Source organism: Homarus americanus, unplaced genomic scaffold, assembly GCF_018991925.1.
Source record: "Homarus americanus isolate GMGI-L3 unplaced genomic scaffold, GMGI_Hamer_2.0 scaffold21914, whole genome shotgun sequence".
Lineage (NCBI taxonomy): Eukaryota > Metazoa > Arthropoda > Malacostraca > Decapoda > Nephropidae > Homarus > Homarus americanus.
Window position 1 is genome coordinate 597,409 of NW_024719665.1, and position 12,005 is coordinate 609,413.

Here is a 12,005-nt window from a genome sequence, read left to right on the forward strand (position 1 = left end):
ACCAGTAGTGATGGTGGAAGTAAAAGTGATAATTGGTGGTAATGATGGTAGTGTGATGGTGTGGAATCTGGTAGTGGTGATGGTGGTGGTTGGTGGTGGTGGTGTAAGTCCTAGTGGTGGTGGTGGTGTAGGTCTGGTAGTGGTGGTGGTGGGTGTAAGTCCTGGTGGTGATGGTGGAAGTGGTGATGGTGGGTAGTAATGATGGTAGTGGTGATGGTGTGTAGGTCACCTTGGTAGTGGTGGTGAGGTGTGGTGATGGTGGTGGTAATGATGGTAGTGGTGATGGTGTAGGTCCTGGTGGTGATGGTGGTAGTGGTGATGGTGGTGGTGAACATCAGTCACTTCACCAGCAGGAGGATCAGGAGCCTCGGTAGACAAAATCAATGATTTAAAGTGACCAGGGGCGATGACGTAGTCCCTCTAACACCTCTGACCTTCACCTTCACTAACCTGACGAAGGCGTGTTATTATTATGAGAGGGGGGGGTTGAATAATGTGACCTGGGTGAGTGAAAACTGTCAACGGTATGACTTACCTGTCGAAGGAACGATCTATCTCACGAAGAAGTACCTCACCTGACGAAGAAATGAGCTTCCTGACGGATGGAATGACTCACCTGACGAAGAAAATGACTCACCGGGCGAAGGAGCGGTGTGGGCCATCAGTTCCATAGACCGGCGGTTCTGATGTTGCGTTTGACAATCCAGACATCAAGATTGGAAAGGCAGTGAAAGGACGGTGACACGTGTAGATACATTTATTGAAGAGGTTCCATGAGATACACAAACAGATGCAGTTGTTATCATAGGCGAACTGAGGAGATAACAGACTAGGAGATGGAGAAGGACACGACGAAGACGAGGAAGAAGATGGTGACGACGAAGAAGGCCTAGAGAGAACGTCTAAGCATAGGTCTTCACCCCCTTGGCCACAACGTTAGCCTGGAAGCCACCATCTTTGGTCACTGTGTACTCTACCGTCTGGATTCTACCGTCTGAGAGGAGAACCTGGTACTGACCGCTGGAGCTGTAGCCGCTACGGTCTTCAGTATGGCTGTACTCGTTGCCGTAGTAGTCGTCTTTCACACCATAGTTGAACTGATACTCTGCAGGAACCTGTAGGGGGGTAGTCACAGGATTAAAGACTTTAGGATAATAACTGAAGAACACGGAAGCATACACTCGGATGATTTGAAGAACAGGATTGGGAAAGAGAACACGAAGACATATGGAGAACACAAAGAAGATAAACATGGGGGAAGAGACGCAAAAAGAGAACAACTACAAGAACATATTATTAACAAGAAACAGAACACAAGGAGAAGAACATAAGAAGGCAAGAAGAACACAAAGAGAAGAACACAAAGAGAAGAACACAAGGAGAACACCGAAGAACAACACGAGCTACAGTACTTACATCAGAGGGCGGGGGGGCGTAAGGGTTGGAGGGGCGGGCCAGGGTTGTCCCCACCACCACCACCACCACCACCACCATCACCACCGCCGAGTTGATCTGTGATATAGTAAATCCCGGTTAATGGTAGATGACAGGATATAACAAGGCATAACAGGATATAGCAGAGCATAACAGGATATAGCAGAGCATAACAGGATATAGCAGAGCATAACAGGATGTAACAGGGCATATGAGAGCATATATTGGTATCCCAGGTAGTAGGCAGCTACCAAACAGGGAGGTATTACCGCCTGGGAAGATATTGGAAACATAATGTGTTGTCTAATGGTAGACCCTGCTGCCATATGTGACCAAGTCCCAGGTTGATGATCTGACTTTCTGCCTCATTTACACACAATTGCAGGGTCTCAGTTGTTTCTCTTACATGACAACACAACATACATATATTGTTTCTCACTATTGATCTCTTTTTTAATGTTGTATTTAATTATGGTCCTTTATTATTATTATTATTATTATTATTATTATTATTATTATTATTATTATTATTATTATTATTATTATTACTGTATTATTATTATTATTATTATTATTATTATTATTATTATTATTATTATTATTATTATCAAGAGCGGATAGCGGTATAACAGGTTCTTGTTGGGTTTATTAGAGATATACTGTAATTGATAACATAACAGGGTATAATTGGGGTAGGGGGAGGGGTTTGGTGGGAGGGTTCTGGGGAAAAGGTTCAGGAGGGTTCAGGGAGTAGTTTAAGGGGTTCTGGGAGGGTTTGGGGGAAGGGTTCTGGGTTAGGGGTTCTGGGGAGGGCTTCCAGGAAGGGTGCTGGGTTAGGGCTGAGTTTAAGGGAGGGGTTCTGGGGAAGGGGTTCAAAGGGAGAGGGGTACAATGATTCATATATGCTGGGGTTCTGGGAGGTAAGTGTGTGAGGAGTTCAAATGGTTCAAGGGGATGGGTACAGAGGTTCTGGGGTTTAAATGGATTCACAGGGGGTTCAGGTGTGGTTCTGGGGATGAGTACAGGGTCCATATAGGGGTTCAAATGGTTTCCCCAGGGGATGGGTACAGGGGTCCATGGGGGAGAGAATTACAGGGGTTCATAAGGGTTCAAATGGTTCACAGGGGAGGGTACAGGGTCCATGCAGGGGTTCAAATGGTTCCCCAGGGGATGGTACCCAGGGGTCCATAGGGGTTCAAATGGTTCACAGGGGAGGGGTACAGAGGTTCACAGGGGTTCAAATGGTTCACAGGGGAGGGGTACAGGGGTTCATAGGGTAGGATGGGTTTAAATGGTCGTAGGCTTTAAAGTAGAGCCTTTGACGACCAGCACAACACGAGGCAAAAACACACACACTGTAATCTGACCTTTCCTTTGTACTGCTGGGTGAAAGGTCTTTATGCGCGCGTGTGTGTGTGTGTGTGTGTGTTGGGGGTAATGTGTCGTGGTGATTGTGTTTGTTGGTGTATGTGTGTCTCAGAATGTATACACGTTTGTTCATACACATGTATATTTGTGTATAAATGCCTCTGTCTATTCAACCCCCATACCTCGGTGTGTTATAGGTTCACTGATTCATTAAGTCTGTCTTTGGTCACTATGGAAGCCTTACGGTTACTATGGAAATCAGATAGTTGCCATGGAGACCAAAAGGGTTACTATGGAAATCAGATAGTTGCCATGGAAACAAAAATGGTTACTATGGAAATCAGATAGTTGCCATTGAGACCAAAAGGGTTACTATGGAAACCAAATAGTTGCCATGGAGACCAAAATATTAACTATCCAATAATCATCAGTTAAGTCGTCATAGCTAAAGTGAGAAAAAAAATAGAAATATGAACATTAAAGAAAAATTAACAGTAATAATAAAAAAAAATAATGACCTGGCGTAAAAATCTTAAGAGACACTGTGTTAAGGTATGATAGTCTACCTTGTACATGTTGGTATGGTTGTCTCAGGAGGTACTGCACTGCTCTTCTCCACCCTCTGTTTATATTGGTGTGGGCCCCTCACCTGTGTGTCGGCCGTGACGTCACACACACACCTCCCCCAACATTGAGGCTTGTGATTGGTGATGGCAGATACATTAAACTCAATCTCTTTTCTTCAATTTCAATTCCAACACTTTATTCCATATTATAGGAATCTCATTGTCTTGTGATGATTAATGATACGGTACAGTATAATTGACTGATGGTAGGTATTTGATTATAGAATTTCGTTTAGATGAAGGTAGGTATATGTAAATTAGATAGGCAGATGGGGGAAGGGTGGTATTATGAGTTCTAGAGAGAAACTTTATTATATTGGCTACGAAGGTTATGTGACGTAATACAGTAAGGATTAGCGGGAAAATGTGTGGGTCTTCTCTAACTAGGCCTACCTGTATGGGAGTAGAGCAATAGGCCTACCTATATGGGGAGTAGAGTAATAGGCCTACCTGTATGAGGGTAGAGTAATAGGCCTAGTGTTGTGTAGCTCTGAAGGGTTACGTCAGAGGATCAGAGGTAATGAAATGTGTGTGCGTGTGTGCGTGTTTCACCCTCGCTGCTACAGAGAGTATACACACACACACACACACACAGACACGCACACGCACACACACACGCACACGCACACCTACCTCCCTCACTACAAAACCACCAGCTTTCTTAACTGAGTACATAATAGGTGAAAATTAATTAATATAAACACAAACAACTGAAAAAAAAATCGCCTTTTATCAATAGTATAATATAGGAAGAGACATTTTATATCACTTTATTTCATCTCATATCGTTCAAGTTCTCGAGTTCATTGTGGCCCTCTGTCTAGTACCCTGATGTTTGTTGACATTGATGACGGACAACAGGTAATGGATGATAGAAGTAGAATAGTGATAAATGAAGGAAGTGGAGACAAGATAATTTAGTTTGGTTGATTTCTTTCATATCATCATAATCACCATCACCTCACCACTACTTCACCACCACTTCACCACCACCATCTCGAATACCTCACTACCATATGACACAAGGGACGAATGATTTTGACAACCCTACCGAGACAACAGGAGTCACAGTGTTCATTCTGGGACTCATCGATCACCCCGAGTACAGATATTGAAAATGTAAAGAAAGAAAATGGGAAATTCAGTCACAGAAAACGGAGTGTAAGGGTTTAGAAACTTTTTGTTGGTAGTTTGAAATTGTGACAAGAAAAGGTACTCACACACTCTACATGCACTCACACACTCTACATGCACTCACACACTCTACATGCACTCACACACTCTACACACACACTCTACACGCACTCTCTGTCGTGTCTGTGATGATCTCAGAGGTCCTTCACTATCGCTCTGTCCCGACACTTCCATTACCGAGTAGCGAGGCCTCTTGTGCCCGACCCTCCTGTCTGTCTGTCTGTCTGTCTGTCTGTTGTATTTCATAAAACTCTTTCTTTCTTTCTTTCTTTCTTTCTTTCTTTCTCCTGACTAACTGGTTCTCTCTCTAAACCCTTCTCTTCCTATCCTTACACACACACACACACACACACACACACACACACACACACACTGTCACACTTTTCCCAATATATTATCATGAAAATCCCAGGATGGTGTACGACAGACGCTGGCCATCGACCCTCCCATCGCCTTAGGTTATCCTGGGAAAGAAACAGATGCCGTCGCCTGGTGTGGATATCGAAGCGGGTGTTGCAAGAGGAGTGTATTGGATGCCTGGATGTTGCAAGAGGAGTGTATTGGATGCCTGGATGTTGCAAGAGGAGTGTATTGGATGCCTGGATGTTGTAAAGTATGTGGCTGGATGTTGATATATATATATACAGTATGTTGCATATTGTAGGAGAGGGTGATGTAGAGTTTGTTTCTGATGCTACAACACACACACACACACACACACACACACACACACACACACACACACACACGTACTTTCTCTCTTCCTCGTTCAAATTCTCTCTCCAACGCCCTCCTCTCTCCTCCCTCTTCCCCTCTTCCGTTCCTCTCCTTCCTCTCCTCTCTCTCCCTTTCCATGTTCAGTAGAGCGAGTCAGATTGAGCCAAGCACTCACCTGTCCTTGTCAGCAGACGTGACCTGTGTGTGTGTGTGTGTGTGTGTGTGTGACAACAATTAGTGGTTAGCTTAGTGTCGCTGGGAGAGAGAGAGAGAGAGAGAGAGAGAGAGAGAGAGAGACCTTATAATGACTAGGTGAGTGTCATGTCGTTTGCTCACATCACCTTGTTCCTCTGAGTAACACGACAGTCACAAGCAGTTAGGGGAAGCACCATCTCTGTCACCAGCAGGAGGGGAGGGGGAGAAGGGGAGAGAAGAGAGTGGGGGAGAGGGGGAGCGGGGGGAGAAGGGGAGAGGGGGAGAAGGGGAGGAGGGGGGGAGAAGGAGGGAAGGGGGGGAGGAAAGGGGAGGGGGGGAGAGGGGAGAAGGGGAGCGGGGGAGAGGAGAGGGGAGGGAGGGGGAGAAGGGGAGGGGGAGAGGGGGAGAAGGGGAGGAGGAGAAGGAGAGGGGGGGGAGAGGAGGGGGAGAGGGAGGGGAGAAGGGGAGCGGGGAGAAGGGGAGGGGGGGAGAGGGGAAGGGGAGGGGGAGAGGGGAGGGGGGAGAAAGGGAGAAGGAGGGGGAGAAGGGGAGGGGGAGCGGGGGAGAAGGGGGAGGGAAGGGGAGAAGGGGAGAGGGGAAGGAGGGGGGAGGGGAGAAGGGGAAGGGGGAGGGGAGGGGGAGCTCAGGTTAATCTCATTTACTTGTTCTGCCTCCTTGCTGTGACGTGTGTGTGTGTGACAGACAGACAGACAGACAGACAGATAGATAGGTAGATAGATAAAAACAAAGGAGAAGAGAGAGAGAGAGAGAGAGAGAGAGAGAGAGATGCGAAAGAAGAGATAACAGAAATAATTAAAGAGATAACAATCTTAACAGCGGACTGTCACTCTCTCACTCTGTTCTTCATCTTTCCTTCCCTCTCTCTCTTTCTCTCTCTCCTACTTTATCTTCCCTTTCTTTCCTTCTTTCGTTATATTTTGTTCTCACTTTCTCTCTCTACATTCCTCACCTTCCCTCTCTCTCATCTAGCTTTCTCTCTCTCCCTTTCCCCGAGTGAGAGGAGCCAGGGAGTGTTCAGCTAGACTCTCACTTTCAGACTGCTGGTTTCCTAAGTGCTGTATGCAAATGAGTGTGTAATAATAATAATAATAATAATAATTAACGGTTTATTGAAAGAGCTTGGCAGCCAGAAGGCTGAAAATATACAGTTACATATTTGGGGAATGGGTTACGAATTACAAATAATATACAAGTGACATAAGTGACACAAATAAGACATATAGTAACTTAGATGGGGATCAGCTCAAAATACAGTTCATTTCAACATAGTGACAGTGTAGGGAGCAGTGTTTACTGGGAGTGAATACACTGATTTATTACATGTTATTGATAATTTTTACAATGGTTGGGATTGGGCTGTTCTTATAGCGATCAGTTCGTGCACGTATGGGCTGGATGCGGTTGTGGTGTCGAACAGCAATTCTCGGACAGGGATCTCAGGTGGTAGTAGGGGCCGGTGTCGGGGGTGGTGTAGAAGCTTCTTACCAAATTTGCAGATGAGGTCGTGGTGATGGTCAGTGAGAGTCGAAAGGGTCAGTGTGTTGAGCGCTTCTTGATATGTGGAGTAGGAAGGGGAGAGAATAATCTTGCATGCCCTCTTTTGCACTTTTTCTAGGTGTTTACGTTGTGTGGCATTTAGAGAGGAAGACCAGGTGGGGGAGGCATAGGTGAGCTTGGGAAGTATGAATGTTGTGTATACACTGAGGAGCTCGGTGCAGGAACTCCGAGGGACTTGAGTCGGCGGAGGAGGTGGAGACGGAAACTGGAGGATTTGACAACTTCACTGACGTGTGGTTTCCAATTTAGTTTGTTGTCTATGGTGACGCCGAGGAGCTTCGTGGAATCTACAACCTGGAGTGTGTTCGGACCTAGAGTAATGGAAGGAGGTGGGACAATGTCGGAGGAGAGGTTGATGTGCATAACCATGGTCTTGGTATGGTTGATGGTGACATGGTTGTTGGTGGCCCAGTTTTGGAGACTGTTCAATAAATCCTGGAGGGCGGTATAGTTGGGAGCAGAATTGTTGACGCTGATCCCAATGGTGGAGTCGTCGACATATTTCCAGCGCGCAGGGGTTTCTCTTAGGGCATCATTGATGAGCATAAGGAAGCAGAGTGGTCCCATCTTGGTGCCTTGGGGTACGCCACAGGTGAGTGACTGAAAGGTGGAGACAGCCCCTCGGAAGCGTACAGCTTGGCGTCGGTCACTGAGGAAGTCTGTAAGCCATGGTATGAGACTTCTCCGAAGCCCGAGGTCAATAGCTTTGTTTATGATTATATTGTGGTCGACTAGGTCGAACGCTTTAGTGAAATCAATGAAGGCGACAGCTACAGACGTTTTTCGTTTCTCGAGATGGCGGTATATGTAATCGAGAAAGCTGACAAGACAGTGAGTGGTGGAGGAAGTTTTCATGTTGCCAAATTGCTGAGGGTCTACGACTCCTGCAATATCAGCATAAGCCCAGTCAAACACAAAACTTTCACAAATTAGGCTGGGTATTGGGGTGATTGCAATAGGTCGTAGCTGATTTAAGGATTGTGGGCTGGTTGACTTGGGCACTGGTGATACATAAGAGGTCTTCCAGTCAGCTGTGTGTGTGTGTGTGTGTGTGTGTGTGTGTGTGTGTGTGTAGAGTGAAGAGGTTGTTGAGATGTTTGAGCTAGAGAGAGAGAGAGAGAGAGAGAGAGAGAGAGAGAGAGAGAGAGAGAGAGAGAGAGAGAGAGAGAGAGAGATAATATTTATATTGAAACAGTTTATTTAGCCAGAAGAACACAGATACTGAGTGGATAATAATAACAATATTAACATGGCTGAGCCAGTTGAGAACCTGAGCTGCACCTGATATATACTGTACATTTATCTCAAGGAAGTATTATGTAACATTTAGTATCATCTGGAATAGTACAATAACATGGTGGTAATAAGAACATGTTACCACGGTTATCACTTCAATATTTATGTATTTGTTTTACATGTATATTATAAGTATATACATATTTTACAGTGGTGTTGATATACATAAATATGATAAGGGAGGGAAGCAGCACAGCACGGGTTGTATTAAGGTGGAACAAGAGGACAGAGCTGCTCAGGATTATGTCTTGTTAACTCGCTATTTATAGACCTACATGACCTAAGCATATATATTAATACAAAATTACACACACACACACACACACACACACACACACACACACACACACACACACACACACTTCATTTAATAATTTCCCCGAGGTCAGGATGAAGTTTTAATTCCTACGTATACTACAACACCTGTTACCTTGACCTCTGACCTTTGAGGACAACATTACGTTTCCTGCTGTCCTTCACCTCTGTAATTATAAAACAACGAACATAAACATTAACCTCTCTAACTACGGTATAGAGTTTCAGTATAAATCTGTCATCAATTTTTATATGTCACTAACCCCGTGACCTGACCTTGACCTTTAGACAGCATGGTGGAAAGTGTCAGTCTCTCAATGACACACTTTACATAGACAGACAGACAGACAGACAGACTGACTAATGGATGAACTGCAGCTATAGTCTTATTAATAGCAGGGTGTAAAAACATACCTACTTGAATATACATGCCAAGTATGTCTGCTTGAAGGAATACATAGATAGACCATATATTCAATGCAGATATAGAGATTTATAAAGTATTTTAGAAAGATATTTAACCAATGGACGTAGCCACTGAGTGTTTGCCTCAGGTCCAGAATAATAATTTATATGTTAATGTTCGGGATATTTTTTTTTTCTCTCGTCAAAAATTCTGTGAAGCTCGTATACCTGTGGAGCTTAATGTTTATTTTTGTTATTGTTTTTATTTAGATATTATTATTATTATTATTATTATTATTATTATTATTATTATTATTATTATTATTATTATTATTATTATTATTATTATTATTATTATTATTATTATTATTACACTACCACCACCAACCCTCCCTCCCTCCTTCTCCCAACCATTCCCCCTCCCAACGTCACATCTGTTAGCCTCCCTCCCACCACTGTGACGTTAACGGCCGTAACATAACGTAACACCGTAACAGAGGAGCAGTAATGTAACTCCACACACCAGTCAAGGGGCCACAGCTAGCGCTTGAGGGTCAGCTGTTCCCAGGCTTAAAGAGGTGGGGTGTGGGGTGGCGGAGGGTGTGGGGGGTCAGGGTTTAAATTAGGGTTTTAATGCCACTATCAGGCTCCAAAATACTAGGCTCCACCAGACGCTAGGAGCCGCATATGAAGCCTTTAAACACCCCCAACTCACCACAACCACTAAAAATACTCGACCGAGGAAGCCTTAACTAAGAATTTGAAGTCCCGAGAGGCGAGGGGAAATATTAGAGGAAAAATGCTGAACCTTTGAGCTGATATTTCCAGGTCACGGATGAGAGTGGTGTTGTGTAGGTCATCGTTACGTCAGGGTTGTGTACTGGTTGGGGAGAGGAGTGAGTGGGTGTGGGTTGTTGTGGGTTTGTGTGTGGGGTTGGGTGTGGGTTGTTGTGGGTTTGTGTGTGGGGTTGGGTGTGGGTTGTTGTGGGTTTGTGTGTGGGGTTGGGTGTGGGTTGTTGTGGGTTTGTGTGTGGGTATGGGTTGTTGTGGGTTTGTGTGTGGGGTTGTGTGGGGATAGGTGTGGGTTGTTGTGGGTTTGTGTGTGGGTTGTTGTGGGTTTGTGTTTGGGTGTGGGTTGTTGTGGGTTTGTGTGTGGGTATGGGTATGGGTTGTTGTGGGTTTGTGTGTGGGGTTGGGTATGGGTTGTTGTGGGTTTGTGTGTGGATATGGGTATGGGTTGTTGTGGGTTTGTGTGTGGGATGGGTGTGGGATGTTGTGGGTTTGTGTTTGGGTGTGTGGTTATTGTGGGTTTGTGTGTGGGGATGGGTGTGGGGTTGTTGTGGGTTTGTGTTTGGGTGTGGGTTATTGTGGGTTTGTGTGTGGGGATGGGTGTGGGTTGTTGTGGGTTTGTGCGTGTATGTGTAGATGAGAGGGTGTTGGTTGGGGTCTGTGTGTGTATCAGTAGGAGTTGATCACACACACACACACACACACACACACACACACACACACACACACACACACACGTCATACTCATTAATCTCAAACAGATTTATAGGTCCTCAATGACGGTGAATGCTATCTAGCCGTGGTGACTGAACCATGTGAAAACAATGAAGATATGATCGACTTTTCTGCTATATAGGAAAAAACAACCCAATAATTACCAGAATACAGATGAAGAGGTGTAACTCTCTCCAGCTGATGAAAACCCGATCATAAAACGCTCGTGAAAGTAAATGTTTTTCGTCACGTTGTCTCTAGCTAGTGGTGGACCTGCGCGCGCACGTTAGGGGAGAGAGTGGGATGTGAGTGGACCGCTGGAGTCATATTCTCAATGATTCTTCACGTCATTTCTCCCTTTTCTCTGTAACTGTGGATCTGAGAACGTTTCTGTTTGACTCAGTATATTGTTCACGCAATATATAGTTTTTTGCTCTGGCTTCTATTGACGTTGTTTTCAAGTAGGTGAATTTGAGGCGTCTTTAAAGTAAGTATTCTCAGTTACAGAAGAAAATTATCATTGTAGGCGTTTGTGGTTACCTGAGGAACAGTGTTACCAGCTATCGATCGAGATGACTGACCTCCTGCAGAGTTACCACCCTAAGCAGTCCTAGAAAGACAGCATATGTCGTGCTGACGTGTCAAACGAGGTTAAGGAAGCCTTGGATCTGGTGCCCAACACTCGATCAGACGAAGGCCAGAGCTGGGCGTCCAAGGCCTACCTACCTACCTACCTAACCACCCACCCCAGCGCTGGCAAATGCGTCATGCAGGACTGGCCACTGTACCTACCTAAATAAACATTACAGGACCAACACGCTTCACTCTCATTCTTTATCCCATTCCCTCTCGCACACAAAATCCCAACACATTCTCTACCCCGTAAGTATAAAACAAAACACACAGTACACAGCGAAACAATACAACTCGTACAATACATATACCTATCTACTTTAATACATGACGTGGGTCGCTGACGTCAACACCCTTGTATTTTTTGTGTATATTGTGCATGTATTTGTGTATTTTTTGTTGTTGTTGTATCTCTCCGAGGTTGTGTATAAAGGCTAGGGACCACCAGGCTCTATTTTGGTCTCAGCTGACATGACGTGTTGTTGACATGTTGGGGTATTTAAATTTGTTTACATTGTGGAGAGAAAAGCTTGTTTGTGTGAGCTGGTGCAGTCATATACTACTTTGTGCTTTTAATCCTCCCCCAGCCTCTCCTTCAATCCTCAACCTCCTCCTTCAATCAGTCTTCCTCATTCTAACCAACTCTCCCTCCACACTCCTCCTCTCCCCCCTCCTCCACCTCACTCTCCCTCTCTCTCCCTCCTCTCCCTCCTCTCTCTCCTCCTCCTCCCTCGCCTCCTC

At 45.1% G+C, this 12,005-nt stretch overlaps 2 protein-coding genes across 2 annotated transcripts in view; one reads left to right on the plus strand and one right to left on the minus strand.

The window, feature by feature from the left end:
• Positions 1-12,005, plus strand: part of LOC121860183 (pro-resilin-like) — a 34,174-nt gene that overhangs the window by 10,625 nt on the left and 11,544 nt on the right. The window lies entirely within an intron of this gene.
• LOC121860182 (pro-resilin-like) overlaps positions 742-12,005 on the minus strand; it is a 12,333-nt gene continuing 1,069 nt past the window's right edge. The window contains exons 2-3 of the mRNA XM_042357247.1: positions 1,417-1,512; positions 742-1,115 (exon numbers count right to left, since the gene is read on the minus strand). Coding sequence (XP_042213181.1) covers positions 903-1,115; positions 1,417-1,494 — 291 coding nt within the window. The 5' untranslated portion in view covers positions 1,495-1,512 and the 3' untranslated portion in view covers positions 742-902. The remainder of the gene's footprint in view (positions 1,116-1,416; positions 1,513-12,005) is intronic.